The sequence below is a fragment of the Pipistrellus kuhlii genome, unplaced genomic scaffold, assembly GCF_014108245.1.
Source record: "Pipistrellus kuhlii isolate mPipKuh1 unplaced genomic scaffold, mPipKuh1.p scaffold_m20_p_7, whole genome shotgun sequence".
In the NCBI taxonomy this organism is placed as follows: domain Eukaryota; kingdom Metazoa; phylum Chordata; class Mammalia; order Chiroptera; family Vespertilionidae; genus Pipistrellus; species Pipistrellus kuhlii.
Genome location: NW_023425573.1, coordinates 53,991,080 through 54,013,616, shown reverse-complemented (window position 1 = coordinate 54,013,616; position 22,537 = coordinate 53,991,080). Strand labels below are relative to the sequence as shown.

Genomic DNA, 22,537 nt, shown 5'->3' with positions numbered 1-22,537 from the left:
TCAGCACAGCCCTTCCCGCTCTGTCTTACAGGAAACCGAATAAGAAGGTTGGGACCTCAGACAAGAAAGACAACTTCAGCCTGTCTTTCCAAGCACGCATCTGGAGAACAACATGCACCATGGATCCATAGCTGCAGTGCCAGTAGTATCCGATATTCAGCATTTAGTCTAACTCATATATTCAATGTTTGTTTTCTGTATCAAGAAGTAATTAAAAAGATACAAATGCTAATTTCACAAGAGCACTAAAATGCTTAGTGTACAATAGGGAGATTATCTTTCAATTAGATTGGCAAATATTTCTTTTTCCTGTTCAGAACATCTGTATTAGATTGGCAAATATTTATTTTTCCTATACAGAATATCTTACAGCAGAACAGATATTCAAAACGCCAGGCCAAAACTATGCAGTATGGCGAAATTGGTTTTTGCTAAGTAACTTCAAATGATGGAGGTGGTCCAGTCTACAAGTCAAGGTTTTAATAAATACACAGCACTGTTTATTTTCCATGTTGTCATAAAGGTTCTGTGCACCACTGGACAACATGGCCTGAATGCAGCTTGTGTAATAATTAACACAAAGGGTTACTTAGAAAAGCATGATAAGATCCTGTCTAGGATCATTGAAGTCATCAAAATCTTAAACAGATATAAATAATAATATACTTACTCTAATATAGAAGAAAATAATTTTGAAAAATTAATGCAAACCTTTGTAAAAGAAGGAATAAGAATAATAAACCCACAAGGAAAACAGTGATGGTAACATTCCAAAAGTAGTATTAGTTGACATTTAAAATTTAAACGAAATCAAAAGGTTGTTAGTGAATAGTGATTAAAAACAAAGAGAAACAAAACAAAAACACATAGATACTAATAAGAGTGATCACTTTATAAGTTATATAAATGTCTAATCACTATGTTGTATACCTGAAACTAACAGGTATACTGTATGTCAACTGTAACTGAAAAATTAACAAATATTATTAGAAAAAGACAATGGGACCAAAGAAAGTTACTGATCTAATTATGTGAAAGAATCAATCTTTGAGAAAAATATTTAAACAATTAAAAACCATTTTGGTGCTCCATTGGTATGGCTCAGTAGTTGAATGTCAATCTATGAACGAGGAGGTCACAGTTCAATTCTTAGTCAGGGCTCGATCTCCAATAGGGAGCATTCAGAAGGCAGCCGATCAATAATTCTTTCTCATAATAGATTTTTTTTTTCTCTCTCTCCATTTCCCTTCCTCTCTGAAATCAATAAAGACATTAAAAAACCACACACACAAAAACACAGTTTGGATCAAACCTTCTCCCATCTTCCCCTCTCCCAGAAAAGTTCAGCTACATTTTCCTAATAACATTTGATTAGATCTGATTCAGATTTTAGATTTGAATCTAAGATCCTTATGATCTTATGTCTCACAGACCCTTTGAGGATTGTAGAAATTTTCAGCAATAATAATACAAGATAAAATAATAATAAATAAGAGCTTATGGTCTGATTTGTGTATTAAAAATAAATCAGAAGATGAGATTACTTTGGGTTCTGATACTGAGCCATTTCCTTTCTCGGACTGCTGTTTCTCCAGATAGGACCTACATTAAGGTAACTTCTGTTCTAAGCAAGAGCTTTTTTTTTTTTTTTTTTTTTTTTACATGGGGCCTCAATCCTGTGTCTTTTCTTGTGATGCCAATCCAGAAATATTGAATAAAAAGAGTTCCAAGTAAATAATAACGACAGTGTTTGGGGATTTTTTTGGACATCAATTAACTTCAAAAGTCCCAGTAGTGACATAACAGGTGAAAAGATAAGGAAAGGAACCAATTAAAAGTTTTAAGGGACTAGTGTAGAAAACATAAAACATTAGAATCAAATGTTGGTTAAAGAAGGATTCAGTTGATGAGATTTAGGAAGAGAATTTGTTAAATAGAGAATTTTAAAAGGACTCGTAATAAGTTTGGATTGATAGGAAGTTAATTATTATTTTTTTAAATATGGAGTTAAAGGAGCTTTCTGCCAAATACCGAGCTAAAGTTTTCTTGATTGCGTTTGACTCTCTCCATCTCAGGAGTGACAGGTATGGGGGTCCCCTTGTTCAAATTCTCTTTGTACAAAATCTGTGTGCACAAAAGCAACAATCAGATCAGCCTGGAGCCATCATTTAGGTAGACATAACCTCTAAAATAGTCTCTGAAAGTATTTTTGTTTATTTTCATAATTATGTAAAAGAGGCCTAAATAACTTTAAGAAATAGATCTACAGGCCACCTTTGGACATTTAGTCAGACAGCACGGTATCTGTCTCTAAGTGGCATTCACACAGGCAGAGCTGCCAGCGTGCAGGCAGGAGTCACTTACACAGGCCTTCTCTCAAAGACAGAGGACGAGGCCTTATCAAATAGCAGTCAAGTTCATTGAAATTAATATCTATAATGAGCTGTTGGTAACTCTAAATTAGGGAATGATAGATGATAGATAGATAGATAGATAGATGATAGATTTGGAGAATAAAATAAATATTAAAAGCTAAATAAATAGTAGCTTTCAATGTTTTTGAAACTACGCCAAAGGAAAACTCAGTTATATCTTGCGTGGTATACAAAAACACCTAAATCAAGTAAACTTGTATTTCTGAGTTACTAAAAACTGCTGCATTGCCTTTTGAATGAAAATGTTTAGGAATCACATTTTTTAAAGAAAAGCTGCAACCACAAAATATACATCAAACAGAGCCACAGTAAATACCACTAATATTCTAATTAACATTGACCTTTTATCAGGATGTTAGATTTTACTTTTGATGTGTGCCACACCAGTTAGAAACACCTATTGTTATTCAAGGAGGATCTGAGGAAGGAAACACTGAGTATTACAGAGATTTAAGGGAAGTGATCAATACTACGTTTTAGGGAAAACAGTTAAAATTTCACACCAGAACTAAAGTAAATACTACATTAGATTTAGATTTAAAAACTGAAGTCATATTTGGTATTATTTTTATATAAATTTAGTAATTTTATAGGCAGAAAAATCAGATGTTTGTAATATGTTAAAATATTATTTTAAATAAGAGTTAAGGGGTTTTATTTTTGTCCCCTAAGAAATACCGAGCTAACGTTCTCTTGATTGCGTTTGACTCTCTCCATCTCTGGAGTGATAGGTGTTGGGGTTCCTGTCCCCAAATTTTCTTTGTACAAAACCTGTGAGATACAAAAAAGTACCCAGAAGACATTCAAAGCAAGCATGAGGAATAAGGAAGGGAGAAATTTAAAACAAGAGAATGTGAGGGGGGTTATTTTAGTGAATAATATTTAGTAAGGATAGTGCTTTTACTTCACCATTTTAATGATTTCCACAATGCTAACTCTCAGAATAAAAAAGTACAGTGGAAAGCACTGAGCTTAAGATATGAGTAGAGTGAATGAGGAATTGTTTGTTAATTTTACTTACAATATTTCACATCTAAGTACTCACGCTTGTCAGTGGTTAAAGTACCATCAGGAAGGGGAGTCGCTGTGTGTGAGTCCCAATGGTGTGGGTTGGGTAGTAACACACACACACGCGCGCGCGCGCACACACAGACACAAATGCACACAGAACCATTGTTAAGATGTTACTCTTTAAAAAAAGGATGATGGGTTATTCTGGTAAATTTTTTTTAATGGGAAATAGGGTTTCTTATTTGATATATGTATAAATACCGAGCTAAAGTTCTCTTGATTGCGTTTGACTCTCTCAATCTCTGGAGTGACAGAGGTTGGAATGCCTGTTCCCAAGTTTTCTTTGTACATAACCTGCAGGAGATAATTAGAATACCCAGAAAGGTAAAGTGACCGTGGGTCGTCTGTATTACAGCTACACGTGTGCTTTTGGTGGAAACTCATAAAAACAGTCTTGCTTTCAAATATGACACCCAAGGAATAAAAGGAGAAGAAATTCCACAAGTACTTACGTTCTCTCTTCAAAAGTAGTTATTTTACTACTTTAAAAACTGAACATTAAATGGCGCAGTTTGTATAGTCAACGCTTAAGAGATTCCTAAAGTGCACTAAATAGTAGCAATGCTTTCAGCAATGAAAAAATATCTCCATTTGGTAACATCTTGTTTTAGTACCTTTCATATAGCAGGTCCATGAAAAATCTATTTTACTCAATAAATAGGTAGCTTGGTTTAAAAATGTCTAATTGCATGATAGTATATTCTTGCAGGGTCATTGAGAATTTTATGTTTGCTTTTCATTTTCTACTGAACACTCCTAGCTGGCCCTAGTCTGTGGGTACTTCGAATGTGAGGAGACTGAAGCAGTTTATTTTTTCAGGAAGAGCATCTTCCTGAAAAAGGTGGTTGTCGGATCACTTAAACTGGTGCTTTGCTAACAGGTAAGTCCCTATTTGTTAGGGTTTATGTCAGAAGACTGGACACTGTCAGGCAGAGCGAGGAGCTTCCTGAACCTCTAGCCACCTTTTCCTCTGAATGCTAGGCATTCTCAGCCTAAAGGAATGAGTGAACTCATGTTAAATGGACGGATTCTATGATGTACTAACTTCCTGTCTGCCAGCCACATGAAAAATCTAGGGGTGTGTGTCACAGATGAATTCCTAAAATCACTGACCCACTAGTGTCGATATCTTTGTTTCACTAGGAAACTTTTAGGGATCTTAAAGTCTACCACGTTGGTACAAAATGTTGTTTCTTTGCCCAGCAAGGCAGCATAACTGACCATGGGCAGCGGAACAAAATAAAACCAGAGAGACAGGAACTTGCATGAAAACTGACCAAGAAGCTATGGGCCAGTTTTCTTGGATTACTGAAACTTCACAAAACCCCAAGTGAAACTGGAGCCACCAGGAGGCCAGGGTGTAGGTAGGGCTTGAGAGGGAATGACATCTAAATAATATGAACGTCACGCAGGAGAAAGATCAAGTGTCTTTTAACCTATTTGTCCTGAGCTTCCTATCAGCCACTGCAAAGGAGAAAACTGATCAGGTGCATGATGTATAGTATCTTTGATATCAAATAAGTGAGGTGCTCAAGAGAAGTACACGGAGTGGTCAGATTATTATGCGTTCAGAGATCATAATAATCTGGCCACTCAGTGTATATGCTTTTGGTTACTAACTTGAGGTCGTCCAATAACCATATTGGTCCTGTTGGCACATTCACTTTAAAGATTGCACATGTGATGATTCATCAAGAAACCAAGTCCCTCCTGCTCGCTGACCATGTGAAGACAGAGGTTTCTTATCCACTCCTCTCAGGACAGGGGGAGCGTTCACACCATCCCCAAGACATGGGAAGCCCTTGGTAGGTGGAAGAAGGGGTGAGATGGAGCGAGGGAGCGACTGGGCGGGGCTGGTGGCACAAACCCATGCGTAGCAAGCATATGGGCTAATACCGAGCTAATGTGCTTCTGCGTCTCCTTGACACGTTTCACTTCCGGCAGGTCAGGGATCGGGGTTCCTTGTCCAATTGCTTCCTTATACTTCACCTGCAGACATGAAAGGGAGTACATGTGCGGTGTGTTTGATTAGCGGTCCCACATGTTTAAAATCACAATTAAGTAGCAGTAGTTCTCCACTTAGTTTGAATGGGGCCCATTCTGAACTGGGTCAGACGAGAGCAAAGCCAAGGACAAGGACACTTGGCCGCTCCCTTGTCTCATTAGGGGTGGGGCTCCGGGTTAAATCTTTGACTTTAACATATTTTGTTTTCTGACAAGTGACAGGGTCTCTCCTTAACCAAACTTTGGTCAGACTCCTCTCCGTCTTCGTCCTAAATAGACCTTGACTTTTGGACTTCAGCATCCACCTTTGCGTTGTCCAATTTTGGCAAAAATTCTGACAGCATCGTCCACCCTGGCTATCTGGTCCCCCTGGCTATCTGACCAAATTCCTCGCCCCACCATCCCACAGGTGCAGCCTGATCACACTCCCCCACCCTCACCTCCCACCCCTACCCCCGCCGGCCTCCAGCAAGGGTGTGGTTAGCGGGTTTAGTTAGCCACAAGCCTCCTTACCGCAGAACCTAGGGCCCAGGTGTTTTCTCTGAGTAATTTTCCACCCAGTGATCCTCCCCTTGCCCACGCCACTGCCCAGCTATAAATTCCCACTTTTCCTTGTGGTATTTGAAATGGAGCCCAGTTCTGTGCTGAGATCTCTTTCCCCTACAGTGCAGTGATCCTTAATAAAATCTGTTTTTACCATGTTACCATCCAGCCTCAGTTTGCTCTGACACAGGCCTCTCCATCTTCCATATCTGCCCTCGGCTCCCAAAAACTGCTCGGTGCTGCCCTGACTATGAGGCCACCCTAACTGATCTGAGCAACTTGAGCTCCTTCCGGTGACAAGGGTCTTGACTGCAGCTCAGACACCGTGTAAATGGTCTAAAGGAGGCAGGAAATACCAAAAGCAAGTCCACCGGCATCCTTACCGAGCTAATGTGGTCCTGTGTTTGCTTCACTCTCATCATCTCGGGTGTCTTTCCAATCGCTGTTCCTGGCAAGAGGTCCTCTTTGTATAAAACCTGGACATTCAGAATCAGGACAGTGTTACACAGAGGAGAGGGAAAGGGGGGTTACCGGAAAGGGTCTAGGGAACTTGGCTTCTGTGAAATCAAAAGCCACTGGAGGAAGTTCTTAGGCAAGTGCCCGAGTACCTGACGGCTTCCACGTCAGCGCCAGTCACTCCCACATGCAATAACGGGCCCCTTTCCAGATTTTGAGGTTTCTTTTAAGATGATCATTCCATATTTATACGGAATGAGAAAAGCCAGGAAATATTGGTTAAAAAATCTTGTATGAAATACAAAATTCATGAAAGAAATGTGAAGTTGGTTGGTTATTTGGGGGAGGGATAAGAAAAGAAATCACCTATGGAATACTACGCTGCTGTAAAAAGGAAGGAACTCCTACCATTCACAACAACATGAATGAACCTGGAGAGCATTATGCTAAGTGAAGTAAGCCAGTTGGAGAAAGATAAATATCACATGATCTCACTCATTTGTGGAATATAATGAACAGCAAAAACTGATGAACAAAAATAGATCCAGAGACAGAGAAGCATCGAACAGACCATCAAACCTCAGAGGCAAGGCAGGGGAGGGTGGGGGTTAGGGGGAGAGATCAACCAAAGGACTTGTATGCATGCATATAAGCCTAACCAATGAATACAGACACCAGGGGTTGAGGGCATGAGTAGGAGTTGTGGGGGCAATGGGGAATAAGGACACATATGTAATATCTTAATCAAAAAGAATAAAAGAAAAGAAAAAAGAAAGAAATCACAATGTTCAAAAGAACTCCTTCCTCCTGGAGCAAGACAACACAGTTACTGGGATTTAAAAAATTTCAAAAGCCCTAGCTGGTTTGGCTCAGTGGATAGAGCATCAGCCTGAAGACTGAAGGATTCCAGGTTTGATTCTGGGTTGCGGGCTCAATTCTCCAGTGTGGGGTGTGTAGAAGGCAGTCACTCAATGATCCTAATTGATATTTCTGTCTTTCTCCCTCTCTCCCTTTCTCTCTGAAATCAATAAAGCTATATTTTTAAAAATTTAAAGAAAGAAAGGTTACTGTGTTAGCAGATTTAAATTGTTATGCAAATGGTATGTGGAATGATGGTTTTATAGCAAAGTGTGGAGAATGTTAACAAAAAACTGCTGGTATTAACTGGGGAGGTTAGATGTTAATTGTCAAGCTAGTATATTTTCAGAGTTTGAGATTATCAGATTAGAATTGAATGAAAAATAAAGAGCAAATATACCGAGCTGAAATTCTTTTGATTTTCTTTCACACGCAGTATTTCTGGGGTGTCTTGAACAACTGTAATTTTTCCCTTGCTGTTTTTAAGGTCACACTGGTATTGGAGCTATGAAGAAAGAGTAAACATTTTGTTAAGATTTCAGCATTGTTTCATATATCTTTAATTGTCCTATATTGTGTGAAGGAAGTGAAAATCCTGTGTTTAAAGAAATGTCTATGCCACAATAACCACCATCTGATAGCCAAAGGAAAATTCTTTAATACAAATTTATGGAAAGGTTAATTTTTAAAAACCTTCGGACTTGTAACATGTCAAATTAGGATGTATTTTTTTAAATGTACACCTTACCTAGAATTAACTGTGGAAAAACAGATGTTGCCACTCATACAAACGATGATAGTTCATATTCAGTGACAGGAGATCACCAAAAAAGTGACAGATGGGTCTGTCATGCTTTGATGGGGCGTGAAGCAGAGGTGAGTGGAGAAGAGAGGGTGGGAGCTGTGGGGCTGCAGGGGTGATGCCCACTGTGTGTGCCCAGTGGCAGCCTCCTTGCCCTGCCTCCACCCGTGGGCTGTGTTGTAGATTCAAGAAAAACTTACAAGGCTGAAGTTCTTTTGGTTCTCCCGAACTCTCTGCATCTCCGGGGTGTCCAAAACCGTTTCATAAGAGGACATGCTCTTCTCTGCATCTTCCTTGTACTTTTTCTGGAAATAGATTTAAAAAATCAGGATGGGGAACACCACAGGGAGATGGTCTAGTGAGACCTAAAATGGCCTGTTCTGCTCCGCAGATGGGAAGTCCTTCGAGTTTTCCTGAGAGTTCAAGGAGGTTAGGGAGTTACAGAGCAGAGCTCCCTCCGTGAGTAGCACGGGCCTTTTCTTCCCTGGAAGACCCAGCCCAGGTATTAAGTAGGCCCCACTGAGGGGCAGAGCTGGCAGAGAAAAGCACTTTTTGGCTGGCCCATAGGAAGGAGGTGACCTTGTGCCTGGGTCCTGGCGGGAGATGGGGATGCCTACAGTGACCTGGATTGTGTCATTTAATTTGTTGTAATTATGATGCAAAAATCTAAACTTTGATTCAAACTTGCATCATAGATAAATCCCATCTCTTTTATTGGGCAAGATTGTGATTTGAAAGGACTTCCTTAAGAATAAATGCAGCCGAAACCGGCTTGGCTCAGTGGATAGAGCACCGGCTTGCGGACTGAAATGTCCCAGGTTCGATTCCGGTCAAGGGCATGTACATGGGTTGCAGGCACATCCCCAGTAGGGGGTGTGCAGGAGGCATCTGAGTAGATGTTTCTCTCTCATCTATTCCTCTCTCTTCCTCCCTGTGAAAAATCAATAAAATATTTTAAAGAAAAAGAATAAATGCAAAGATTTTGTACTTCATGATTGGGGTCAATCAGTGATATCCTGATGAATGTCCTTACCTGGCTGGAAAGGTTTTTGACTTGTTGGGCATGAATGATCTCAGGTGTATCAACCACAGAAGTGAAATTGGCTTTTTCCATTTCTGCTGAATGCTTATACTTAATCTGCAAAAGAATACCCAATAATTGAGTAAATGTTTACAATGTGCACAACGCTTGTTGGTTTAATTTGATTAAGAGGTGATCAATATTTCTTTCCCCCAAAATTCATTTATTTGACAATCAACAAACATTTTCCCTATTATGTTTATAGTTTTACACTGAAGAGTGAAATTCAGAAAGAATGAGATCTAGCTGTTGAGAGACTCTCTAGTTGGGCATGGGAAACAGAAGTGGGGGAACGAAGAGGGGGGAGGAGAGGAGTAACGGGAAATGAGGGAGATAATCAGCAGACAGTAAGGCATGGATTGTTTATAAACACAAGTAAGCAAAAGACCCAAACCAATCACTGTGAGACACTGTGGGATGCCTAAAAACTGTGTTTTAAATGTAGGCCTTGAAAGGAGGGAAAGAAAGGACTCCCAAAATATTCTAAGCAAGGAATTCCTGGTGCCAATAGAGGAATGTAATGCCTAAGAAACAAGGCCAGGATGACAGAGAGCCTACACCATTTCCAAGCAGCTATTTGGTTCCCCAATCTCCGCCTTTTGCTCTGAATGTCTCCTGTGCCTTTCTTCCATCAGAAAGGCAGATGGAAGTAGGCTTAGCAAAGGGTCCTTGATTCTTTTATAGATGGATTCATCAGGCAGATATTTAAGAATGATACTATATGCATTTCCCGGTCATTGACCAACAAGTTAGAAAATAGGACAATCTGTGTCCTTATAATCACAGTCACATTTTTTTTTTTTTTTTTTTTTTTTTTTTTTTTTAAGAATGATATGCAACAGGGACACTGACCTGACTGGCAATATCAGTAGCGTTCTTGGCCCTCATGAAGTCAGGAGTTTCATTGGCCATGGCGTTCAGGCCTTTTCCTTTGACTCCCAGCTCCAGGTCTCTCTTATATTCTTTCTATAGTACCATTATAAAAAAAGTTTCCTTACTCCCATGATTAAATAAAAAATGTGCAGAGTGAATATAAATCCACATAACATGCAACCTTAGTTGCTAGTGTTCATCCTTCCCTATGGTAGGATGCAGTGGTGACCACCAAAATTTACCTTAAGGCCTCTTTTTGAACACTTCAGCATCCTTTATTTAGAAAATTAATTATAAAGCAAATTTTAAATCTGGTTTGGTAACAATTAGGACTAAACTTAGAGCACACCACTCCCATTTAGTGTTTTTATTTAAATGAGCTCAACAAATGGATCAAGGTTAATAATATTAGATAAATAATAGGTTATGATAGCAATAGCCGCTACAGACAGATTGTTATGATATCAACTCATTAGAAACTAAGATATATTTTTATTTAATGGCAATAATTATGTTGGATATGGAATCTGAAATTCAAAAACTCTCTTTTCATCTCTTTGGATTTGTGTGTGTGTATCTTGGCTCGGAAGGAGAAGATGCTCTGTGATTTATGTGCATGCAGTTGGCTGGGGACCCACCTCATTGAGGATCTGAGTGGCGTTCTTTGCTCTTAGCATGTCGGGAGTATCTTCCATTTCATGAAGACCCTTCCCACGGATGCTTTCCTCTAGATCTCTCCTGTACTCTTTCTATATCACAAAATAAAAGAAGCAACGATGAGCAGAAGGCCTGGATTGCTCTTCTCAGGTAAAGAGTTAAAATCCCCAAAGATAAAAAGCCTTTTCAATTTTAAATAGTTGCAATTTAGTAAATAAAGATATCAATAAAAGCAGGACAGGATATAAGCTTTACCAGTCAATATGAAATATTTAGTAAAAACTAAAAATTAATAAAATGGTAAGGTAAGCACATTTTATTAGATACTCAATTGAAATATCAGAAGAATGAACATGGGTCATAGATAAGATGATCAAATGTGAACCCAACTCAGGACCCACAGTTAGGTGGTGGTTAAAATGGTAGAAGATAGTGAAAGTGACATTAGTGCAGTTATTTGGATCAACAGGGAAAGAAAAAACCAACGGGTCACTACCTCACTGATTATTTTGGTTGCATATTTGGCATGTAATGAAGCTGGCGTGACCTCCAGGCCAGTCAGGTTTCTGCCTTTAATGGACTCATCATATTCTTTCCTATATTCTTTCTAATGTGAGTGAGAAGAAAAGACAAGTTAAGGGGAAAAAAAGTTACTATTATTTACTAGAGGCCTGGTGCACGAGTACTCAGGGTGGGTTGTCCCTCAGCCCAGACTGCACCCTCTTGCAGTCCAGGAGCCCTCAGGGGATGTCCAACTGATGGCTTAGGCGCACTACCCATAGGGAGCTGGTCTAAGCTGCAGTTTGGCCTTCCTCTGTGGGAGGTGACCGGTGGGCCAATCAGGGGATGGCACCAGCCAGTGAGTGGCCAGCCCTGCTGCCCTCCATCCCCCATCACCCCTCCACCAACACTGGTCACCGCCACCCTCCCTCCCCACTTGCCATCACCTCCCTCTGCCCGATGGCATGCCTGGCACCGTCTGCTCAGTGGCCCCGCCCCCCTAACCCATCATTCGCCGTTTGGTCTACTTGCATATTATGCTTTTATTATATAGGATGTCTCAATCTTAAGAAGATATTACATTTTCTTTCAATGTTGGCCTCTTAACTTGGTCGTAGTTCTGCTGATGGTCACATACTTGAAATATGTCTGATTTTTCTGGAAATATTTTATCCAGAGCAAATGGCCTCAGGGAAATGTGATTGGGGCTGACCCTCCATGAGAACAGAGGTAAGGACCCAGGAATCCACTGTCATCTCTCCAAATGACATTTTTCTTAAGGCAACAAAATATTTTACTTCTGAATTAGAGGTAAGTGACTCAAGGGGAAAAAAATAAAACAACCCAGAGGAAGGAGAGCCTGAGGTCACTAGATACAAATTTGATCCTTTTCATAATCATGATCTATTATTTTTAATCGCTAAATAGGTTATGTGGACAAAATTATTTTTAGATGCCTCTTCTAACATTTCTAAATAGGAATTATGGCACCTGACTTTTGATGTTTTGATACAACACCTTGATCACTAATCTCCTATTGTTTGGCTTGGGGCTACCTATCAAGAGAAGAGCAATCCAGCTCTAGCCGGTTGCTCAGTGGGTAGAGCATCGGCCTGTGGACTGAAGGGTCCTGGGTTTGATTCTGGTCAAGGGTACATGCCCAGTTGCAGGCTTGATTCCCAGTAGGGGGCATGCAGGAGGCAGCCAGTCAATGATTCTCTCTCATCATTGATGTTTCTATCTCTCTCTTCCTCTCTCTTCCTCTCTGAAATCAATAAGAACATATGAAAAATAAATTAATTTGAGAGAGAGAGAGAGAGGAGCAAAGCTGATGGTAAGTCTATGCAGAGGGAATATTTCATTCATGAAAAAATAATTATATTCAATATAATTTCAGCATTAGGAATAATTTACTATGTTCTCTTTCTATGAAAATGATAGTTAAAAATAAAACATATGTGGTAAATTTTACTCTTCAGAACATTTTTGAAAACTGAACCATAGGATTTTAGTGGTCATATGGTAAAACATCCCATCATCTACTACTGTTGGATAATAGGAAGCTGGACACATTTGTGGGCAAAGCATGTTTTCATCAGGTGGAAGGTGCTTCTGCTGTATGTTGTGTTTGCGAAGGACTTACCCCGCTCTGCATCTGCTGAGACTCCTTGGCGGTGATGTACGTTGGTGTTTCAAAGTCCAACATGGGCTTTCCTCGTTCCTTTTCATACTTTTCTTTGTATTTTACCTAGTGATGAAAAGCCTATTAGATATCCTTCTTTGGGTCAATTTGTAGACAGATACCAGTTTATGGACAGTATTTTTCAATTGACACATTATGTCCAATTGGGTGGCATCTCTGCCATTCAAGACAGACCTAGAACTTTTTTTGTTGCCCGGGGAAAAACACCATTTCTGTCTACAAGGCATAATTAGGATGTGGGTTCAACTCATGGAGACAAGAGAATCACTGCAGAAGGATCAGCAGAGTGAAAGGCTGAGGCAAAGAGTCGCCCGGGGAAGATCACCCATAGGTAAGGTTGGCCAAGATTTGATATGTACAGATATGAACATTTTAACCCTGGCATTAGTCAATACTTCTGATTTTTAAAAATCTCCAGTTTTTCTTTAATTAAGACTTGTTATCAGACAACTGAGGTCTTGATTTGATGGATAATGCATGCAACTTCATAGGTTAATAACTCTTTCTAGGTCATAACAGTAAACCTATTTAATGCAACCAACGTAAATTGGTATAAAAATAAAAACTAGTTTACATGTGACTGACTTACTGAAAAACCTGACATTCTCTAAAACCCCCAAAACTATTTTATAAACACAGTCCCTCATGGGATGAAAGTCAGAGGCCCTTGCTCATGCAGTGTCTTAGCAGCAGGCAATGTTCAATATCACTGTTTTTATTGTAACAACATATCATCAAGGCCTGGGGGCAAGCACTACTTTATAGATAAAATGGGGGTATTTCTAGTAATTTAGCCCTTGTGGTGAATGCCCAACCAGGGGACCTTAATAATGCCAAATTTGTAATAAAGGAGGACATGCGACAGCAACCTCCTTCTCTCAATTCTTTCTTTCATTATTTGCAAATTTTGCAATTTCTAATATGCCCAGAGACTACTTCATTGGTAGGTCTGATCAGATCACTTATCTGCTTAAAATCTTCTCAAGCCTCCCTATCATCCATTGTTTCTTAACATGCAGTGCTTGGGGTCATGGGGCCTATCGGGGTCATGGTAAGGGATTTGTTCCCCTTTGTCACATAACCTTATGCTTCCAGTCCCCGTCAGCAACCTGCCTCACACACATTGCACTGTTTCTCCAATACATGTTGATGCTGTTATCGTTGATAACATAAACATTTGTTTCAAAAAATTCAAAGCCCCTGTATCTATGGACATCTTCTCAAGCGGCAGTTACCAAAACTGTCACTGCTACCCTGGGGGCGGGACCCACACAAGCTTTGGAGCCTGTAGACGATGAGCATCAGGGGAAAGGTCAGTCTTGATCAACTCACAATGCTCTGCAGTTCCGTGGCCTCCTTGAGGTGCAGCTGCTCCAGGTTGTCGGGGATGGTGTGGTAGTGGCCCTTGCTCTTCTCATACTTCTTCTTGTACTGGTACTGAGGGGGAGGCGGCACAAAGGGGATGTGGACGTTAAAGCTACATGGCGTCCCTATGTCTCCTCTTTGAATTAGATGTGTACACAGCAGCAGGAGCAAGGCCACATTAAAATGAGCACATGCTAACTAGGGGGGTAAGAAAAGGCTTTCAAGGCTGGAGATCCACAGTCAGCTTTGCCAGTTCATATAGGTTGTACACACTTAGGGCATAAGGCATATTCAAAGTGGGGTTTCAGAATGAAAAGTGAAAGGGGTCTTTTAAAGGAGGAAAGAGATTGGTTAATTGAAAGAAAAAAAAAAGTTGACATATTCTTAAAATAAAAGCATTTTGTTACATTCTGGGAGGTGTTACAGTCAGCGGGGAGGTGGTAGGTTACTATTGTAATTTAAAAGAACGCACTCAAAACAAGAGAGGAGCTTTTGAATCAACCTAGTGGGTCAGCAGCAGAGAAGTTAGATGCCTGGGAGCTCAGAGGAGGAATTTAGCTGCGATTGGCTGACACAAGCTGATTCTGGAGTAAATGACCGAGCTTACAGAACTGGCGAGTTGGCTGGTATTCAACACATGGTTCATTATCAGAGATTCCTTCATGTCAGTCACAGGTTTGTGAAGTTTCTTGAGATCGGCCTTGTATTTAACCTGCATGTTAAGAGGGGAAAAGGATATTATGTAAATAGGGGATAGTAAACAGTAAGAGTGGAAGCCATAATAAGACTCATCCAGAAACAAATGCTGGAGATGGTGATGAAAAACCGTGTCTTAGTCATGTAGCCAAAAGGTGGAATCAACATAATTCATCAACAGATAAATGAATACACAGAATGTTTATACAATCAATGGAATATTATTTAGCCATAAAAAGGAATGAAATTCTGGATACACATTACAACATGGATGAACCTTGAAAACATTATGTGGGTGAAATCAGCCAGACAAAAGAGACAAATATTGAATAATTCCATTTATATGAAATCTCTAATAAGCAAATTTATTGGAACGCAAAGTAGCTTAGAGATTACCAGTGGGGGGAATGGAGAGTGTTTTGCTTAATATTTTGAAAATTATTGTGGTAGCTGGATAAAATTGTGATGCAATTAATGTCTGGAAAAATAGTTGAATGACCAATTTCATGTTATATATTTTACCACAATTTTAAAAAACATACCTCACTTGCGAGATTGTTAGCATCTTTCATGACTTTGTAGAGCTGGCTGTCTTTTGGGTTGTATTTTGGTGTCTTGCCCTTCTCTTTGTCAAAATTTTCGCGGTATTTAACCTAACAGCAAATGCAAAAATCCAAATTATTCCTGAACATAAGTTAACTTGAAGACTGAGAATTGGAAAAGAATATAAATGAAAAAAAAAAGTTATACATAAAGTGATCATATAATTTATTATCCAAACTAGGACTCTTTTAACAGTGAAAGGGGCACAATGGTAATTAGGTTGGAACAACAGCCAATCAAGAATAAGATCCAGTAGGATTGTATTTTCCATCTTTAATCACTCTGGCTAATCATTTCCAGATTAGCCTGAGTGGTGAAAGGTGATCACCTCCTTTTAATGCAAAACAAAAACAAATGGGAAATGCATTAGGCTAAGTTAAGAGGAGTGATCGAATGTATTTGATTTGGAGCACCTTGGCCCTCCTAACTAAACGAGCTGAAAGATCTGTTTCAAGGAGCTCCAAGAGGGATTGTCAATGATCAGAAAGGTGAGATGTCAGGCATCTGTTTAATTAGGAGAATTTATTATTATTTTAAAATAGTACTTGACTATATCATCTTAATTTTTTTTTAACTTGGCAAAAAAAAAAGGCATAACTTTTGAATAAAAAGAACAAAGTTTAGGAATTAATGGCTTCTACATCATTTCCAACTAGAAGAAAGAAGTGAGCTACTTTATAATAATGAGAGAATAGGATTAAATATATTTTAGGTTCATAACAACTAAGACTATGCAAAGAACTCAAGTAGTTCAATTTTAAAAAATAAGCATAATGCCTGGCACTAATAGTTGCTCAATAAATGTGAGTTGATGGAATGAAAGGAAGAAACATTCATTATGCCTCGGTAAAATAGCTAAAGAAGCTGTTTCATTTATAAGAAAAATCAACAGGATAAACTGAAACAGGAGCATTTCTTTACTGAAAGACAGACTGGCTGCCTCCTGCATGCCTCCTACTGGGAATCAAGCCTGCAACTGGGCATGTACCCTTGACCAGAATCAAACCCAGGACCCTTCAGTCTGAGCAACTGGCTAGGGCTGGATTGCTCTTCTCTTGATAGGTAGCCCCAAGCCAAACAATAGATTAGTGATCAAGGTGTTGTATCAAAACATCAAAAGTCAGGTGCCATAATTCCTATTTAGAAATGTTAGAAGAGGCATCTAAAAATAATTTTGTCCACATAGTGATTGTCAAGAGTATTGTAGGATTAAGTTCTCTAGTTCACTCTAAGAATGAAAAATGAGCTATCTCTAGATGCTGGCCAGCTAAAAGGGCAATATTTGACTCTCTGGGAAATCTAGGATTTCTGTTATTGGTAAGAAAAAAGACTCGCCCATTCGTTTAGCACCCCAGGACCCGCTCACCCCAATATTTTACCCTATAGACATTTAAACGCAGCACCCCTCATGCTTCATCATGTTACTTCGCTTCCCCACCACTTTACATATTCAGCAGGTCAGACACAAATGAGACCACTTAAATGCTAAGAACAATGACATCTGCCACCCCAGAGGAAATGCATCCACAAAGCTGATACCCACTTCTTTTGAAGAAACCTTCAGTGGAATGCATAGGGAAAAACAAGCATGCAAAACAGTACCACGTGATGCAGGCACATGGAGACAGATACATAAAGGAAGAGGAGGAACACAACAGAAAAGAAAAAGGAAATGTAAATTACTGGCACCTCTCTGAAAAAAAAAAAAAAAAAATCCATTCTCAAAATAAAGAAACAAGAGGCCTGCTAAGGAAAGTCAGAGGCCATGAGGAAACTTCTTGTAAGAGACATGGAAACCCGTAAGGCTGGGGCGATCCCACGAGCTGTGAAATATAGAAAGGCAAAGGAAACCGGATGTCCACAGTCAGACCGAGGAAGAAGAATCGCAAAGGCCCAGATTCTCGGATGAAAATAAAATCTGCTACTGTTAAAAGTATGTTAGATTCCTCTTTCTATCTTTTAGGAAATAATTTGTTTCTAGAGAAATATTTCCTTATTGAGCAGCAAATCCACTGGTCTTGCTTCCGTATCTTTTTCTTCTGTTAATTTAAAGTAAACTTAAATTTTCAACTTTTTAATAAAAAACAAAAAATCTATGCCTCTGTTTCCTACAGAAAGACTCCCAAGCAAATGTAACCTAGAAAACGATTATTATGAATCTGAGTTCAGCACAAAATGAACTTCTCTTTTGACTGGATCTCCTTAAGAATTACTTACTACATTTTGAAAGATATGGACACACATCAGAATCAGGACTCCAGGAATTCTGGAAATAGGCGGTAAGTATAGTAAATTCCTGGCATTGTACTGGGAATGAGAACAGTCATACTACATACATGCGTGTTATGGAATGGTAAAGTCTTCTTTTTCTTGTTAATCATGGAACCTGAGAGGCAACCATGCAATGCCATGTATTGGCAAGTGCAACATCAGCATTTATAATCCCATCAGGCTCAGGTATTGGCTTACATGGATGTGGTATAGGAAATATTTTCAAATGAATTATTCTTCCAAAATTTAATTTAATTAAAGGTCTGAGATTCAACTGTTGAGCTCCTTATCAAGGAGTTGGTACTTGTAATGACTGAAGAACAGACCCAAGAATTAGAAAACTTCTTGCTATTAAGACTGTAAAATAGCGGGTGAAAGAATTATGAGTTCACAGTATTGCCCGAGTGGAGAGACTATATTAAGTGCCAGTCTCAAATGTATTAAACATCAACAATGGCCATCAGCAGAGGTTTTCTCTGTGTGGTTGAAAATGAGATTCTCCATTTGTTTCCATTTCATCTTTAATTTGCTCTTTGTCAGCTACCCAAAATATACTGGGAGTCCGAGTCTAATCTATCTTCCTACTCCAAGTGGTATGTTCCAGAGGGCAAGTTTCATGCATGAGAAGATGGGTGTGTGCAAAAGTATATTCTTTAACAAATTTCCATAGCATTCTACACATGCTGACACAAAATCAACAGAAAAGAGTGCAACTTGGTCAGTCAGTCCCCTGACCAAGGCTAGGAAAATTGACAAAAAAAAGAGGAAGACAGAGATCTCAACTTGCTGGTGCCAGTCTTACATCACTCATGAGTGCATTAACTTTCTTAAGATGCCTCATCATAGGGGTGTCATAAGATGCAGCGCCGTGCCCGTGTCCTCTCCTTTGGCCTTTGAGGTAGTCTGCCTAGAGTGCCAGCAAGACAGCAAAGTCAGAATGGGGAGGGCCCACAAAGAGGTGGGCCAGGCAGTCACACCATGAAGCTGTAAATGCAGAGGCAAGCCTTTCACGGAAAGTAAACACAGGAAGGTGAACTCATAAAAGGTTCTGGTTGGGTCTCATTCTCCATATCAGAGCATTCACTTAGAATTAGGAATATGAGCCTCTTGATTTTTAAATACAGCAAAGTCTTTAAAATGTCAACATGCAAAGTCATTTCTTTGTTTTTAACTTGATAATGGTATGACCTTGGGAATTTAAAAACATATTAAAAAATTTTGCATTAGAAAGTTCTTGACACATTTCATTATTCTTAGAGATTACACTGTGTTTTTTCTTTTTGTGGTGATTTAATATTTTGGTATCAAATGCTTATACAATTCCATTAATTTATAATAAAACATTGCATAGGGGTATTACATTAAAAACTTAAAAAGTCATATTTGCTTGTCATCAGGCATCTTAGAACCTTTCGTCTCTTTATCATTATGGCTTGTTTTGTCACTTGGTATTGCTACTTTATACCTTCCAAGAGATTGGAATCCCATGTGTGCTATTGCTGAAAGTCATACATAAAACAACCAAATGTATCCCAAACCTGTTTTTTTACACAAATACTTGAGAGAACAGACAATGGAGAAGAAGGTAGGACCTCTAAATTGGAGAAGAAATAAGTTATTCTTGAGCTCAAGTCCTACAGAACTCAGACTGGCTCTCTGAAAGAGCTGGCAGTGGATCATGGAGTCTCTGAGCTAAAGTCTGAAAGCCTGCCATAACTCAGGAATATTGGAGATAACTGGTCTAACAATTATATAGTAATGTGACAATTAGGTCTGAGCAACACATTTCCGAGTCCATCTTCTCAATAATATCAAATCCGCTAGAATAGAGCATTCCCACTCAGCACCCTGGGGAATACCTTGATCAAACATTTGTCATCCCTATGGTACTTACTTATTTATGGATGGATAAGTAAGTCTGAGGGCATCTTCCCTAGGTCCTAGCACAGGCACTTCATATATATGTATGTTGAATGAAAGAATAAAGGTTACTGCATCTGGTTGGATTCTAGAAGTTAGAATTTCATGACACTTGCATGTTAACAAGACCTCACCGGTGAGTTAAGTATGAATTAAACTTTTGGGATGTAAGCTCCAATGTCCAGAGACAGCTTCCAAGAGGAGCTCTGGAGCTTATGTTCTTATCGCATGAAAACAGCTAAGCACTCAACACCTAGACACACACCCATATGTGAAAAAGTGGAGAAAAAGAGAGGCCTGGAGACATTAGCCATAAACAAGAAAGATGGTCCTTAACACATGTCACGTTTCAGAGCTAATCTCCTCATGTTAGAGCTGCCTCTTGCCCGTCTGCCTTACCTGGCTGCTCAGCTTGGCTGCCTTTTTGGCCATTTCAATGTCTGGGCGACCAAGCATGCTTAACCCATGGCTGCCCTCCTTCCGGTGCTTGGCTCTGTACTCCACCTGGATCGAAGAAAACCAAAATGTGCAATGCATTCTGGGTGGTGTCGCCCTTGGGGATCAGGCACATGTTAACCACATCCTTACCTCGCTGGCCTGCTTGGCTGCCTGTGTGGCCTTCTTGATGTCAGGCCGATCAGCCACTGTGGTGTAGTGCAAGTTTTCTTTGGCATCTTTTCTGTAAGCAACCTTTATATGGGGGAAAAAGTTCACTCCTTTGAGAGATATGATATCGTTCCGAAGTCCTCATGAAGTACAAGGGATCTTTTTACTAAAACCAAACTAACCCCACCACCATATTTATTAAACTAGTAGAAGACACAAAAGTTAGGGCAACAGAAACCAGCATGCACCAATTTGAAATCCACGGGAAGAACCCAAAGAGTGTCTAGAGGAGAAACTTACGTCACTCTGCTTCTTGGCCACTTCCATGGCATGTTTCACGTCTGGGGGCTCCAGCATGATGGAGTAGTTGGATTTCCCTTTCTCCTTGACAAACTTCTTTTTGTAATTTGTCTGAAAAGAGCCGGAATTACATATGTGAGCGGAGGAAGCTGGGAACAGGATTGATTTACTTGAAGAACTTTTGAGAAGATCTCCAGGGAAACCCCCAGCTCTCCATTTTGGACCTGTCTGGAACCCGGGTCTCTCGGTCCATATTCTAGTTCTTCTCTGTCACCTCTGTCCCATAGCCTAACACTGGAACCACACACCAATCTTTGGAGAAATGACCACAGGGAACTTAAGCTCTGTCATGCATAATTTCTACCTTTTTTTTAAAAAACAGATGGAACTCTATAGGGCTCATAAACTATGATATCGTGATTATTAATATATTATTGATTAGGCCATAGTAGTCAGAGATGACCAAGATATGGAGGTGGTTTGCTTCTCTAAAATTGTTTAGCAGTTTAATGGTAGGAGAGACCAATCTCCATTAGCGATCTTTTCTCCCCTCATCAGCACTAGGTTAATAACAGCTCACTTATATTGCTAGATAACACGACCCATGGCAAAATCCACACCTGCCATAGTTGCCATAACTGGATAAATAATAAGTTGGCCTTTTAACCAGAGTTCAAAATTGTGACCACGGGCAGGTGTTGATAGTAAGAACACAATGGCTTTAAGGAAGGTGTTTGGCAGCTTTCAGTCTGGCTGGATGCTAAGGTCCCCGGGGCTGTCACTCACGTCGCTGACATGCTTGGTCACTTCCTTGACGCGAATAGTGTTCGGGGTCTCTGGCAGCGTCGTGTATGAGCCCTGGGCCAAGTGCTTCTTCACGTAGTCCTTATACTTGTTCTGAGGGGATCCACAGAAAGCGTTAGAGCGTCTGGTTGGGCGTGAGCCCAAGGAGAACACGGAACCCACAGCAGCGGGAGGGGTACCTCGGACACCAGGTTGCTGACAGCCTTTGCCAGGAGGATCTGAGGTGTGTCGGGCACGGCGTGGCAGCTTCCTCTTTCCTTGACGTGTTTCTCTTTGTATTTCAGCTGCGGGGGAGAAGCAAGCGTGTCGTTAGCTCCTCTGGGTCCCCTGCATATTTTTAGTAAGCATCCAGGTCACCAGGCAGAGCTGGGAGGACAGCATGGTGGATACCGTGGGCACATTAAACTCAAGACGTGATGTTTGGAAATCTTGGGAAGTATGTGGTCATGATTTTCTTTATCTCTTGCAAGTTGAGTCTAGATTTTAATAATAATCAAAATGGGGCTTGAGCTGAATCTTTATACATATAACCTAGTTCAAAGCTCTTTCAAATGTCGTTTGACCTTCCCCCAAAGCCCAGGGGGCATTGTTATTCTTCCTTTCCAGAGGAGGAAAGTGCATACAGAAAGAATGGGCGCCCACAAACGTGACTCATTTTCCATGTGGAACCCAGCAGGGCCTCACGTTCCTGGTTCTGCTGTGTGGGTGCAGGAACGGTCAAGACAGTCACCAGGTTTAATACCTTCCCGCTGTGCGGCCCTGCTCTGCCGTATCAGGTCCTGTTCCAGCACCCACACCCCCAACAGCAGCCTGGTCCTTCCCTAGTGTCCCTGGGAGACGGGTCTGAGCATGGTTAAGTGTCGTGAACAGGGCAGGTACTCACGTCGCTCTCTATTAAGGAATTCCTCAGGGCCAGCACCATGTCTTTGTCATCGGTGACGGACAGCTTACAACCCTTGAGGAACTCTCGGTCCAGCTTGTATTCAAAC

General features: G+C 40.2%; 1 protein-coding gene across 46 annotated transcripts in view; it reads right to left on the bottom strand.

Annotated features, from left to right (window-relative positions):
- The window catches only part of NEB (nebulin), a 183,330-nt gene that overhangs the window by 10,634 nt on the left and 150,159 nt on the right, over positions 1-22,537 (bottom strand). For 24 of the 46 annotated variants that reach the window (XM_045575785.1, XM_045575783.1, XM_045575790.1 and 21 more), the window contains 22 exons: positions 22,432-22,536; positions 21,728-21,832; positions 21,531-21,641; positions 20,745-20,855; positions 20,427-20,528; positions 20,238-20,342; positions 18,721-18,825; positions 15,587-15,697; positions 14,956-15,060; positions 14,316-14,420; positions 12,924-13,028; positions 11,277-11,387; positions 10,762-10,872; positions 10,103-10,216; positions 9,203-9,307; positions 8,370-8,474; positions 7,768-7,872; positions 6,437-6,529; positions 5,403-5,495; positions 3,708-3,800; positions 3,114-3,206; positions 2,032-2,124 (listed from right to left, as the gene is read on the bottom strand). In XM_045575785.1, the coding sequence (XP_045431741.1) occupies positions 2,032-2,124; positions 3,114-3,206; positions 3,708-3,800; positions 5,403-5,495; positions 6,437-6,529; positions 7,768-7,872; positions 8,370-8,474; positions 9,203-9,307; positions 10,103-10,216; positions 10,762-10,872; positions 11,277-11,387; positions 12,924-13,028; positions 14,316-14,420; positions 14,956-15,060; positions 15,587-15,697; positions 18,721-18,825; positions 20,238-20,342; positions 20,427-20,528; positions 20,745-20,855; positions 21,531-21,641; positions 21,728-21,832; positions 22,432-22,536 (2,286 nt within the window). The remainder of the gene's footprint in view (positions 1-2,031; positions 2,125-3,113; positions 3,207-3,707; positions 3,801-5,402; positions 5,496-6,436; positions 6,530-7,767; positions 7,873-8,369; positions 8,475-9,202; positions 9,308-10,102; positions 10,217-10,761; positions 10,873-11,276; positions 11,388-12,923; positions 13,029-14,315; positions 14,421-14,955; positions 15,061-15,586; positions 15,698-18,720; positions 18,826-20,237; positions 20,343-20,426; positions 20,529-20,744; positions 20,856-21,530; positions 21,642-21,727; positions 21,833-22,431; position 22,537) is intronic. The other 22 variants (XM_045575800.1, XM_045575802.1, XM_045575806.1 and 19 more) reach the window with 5 other exon arrangements.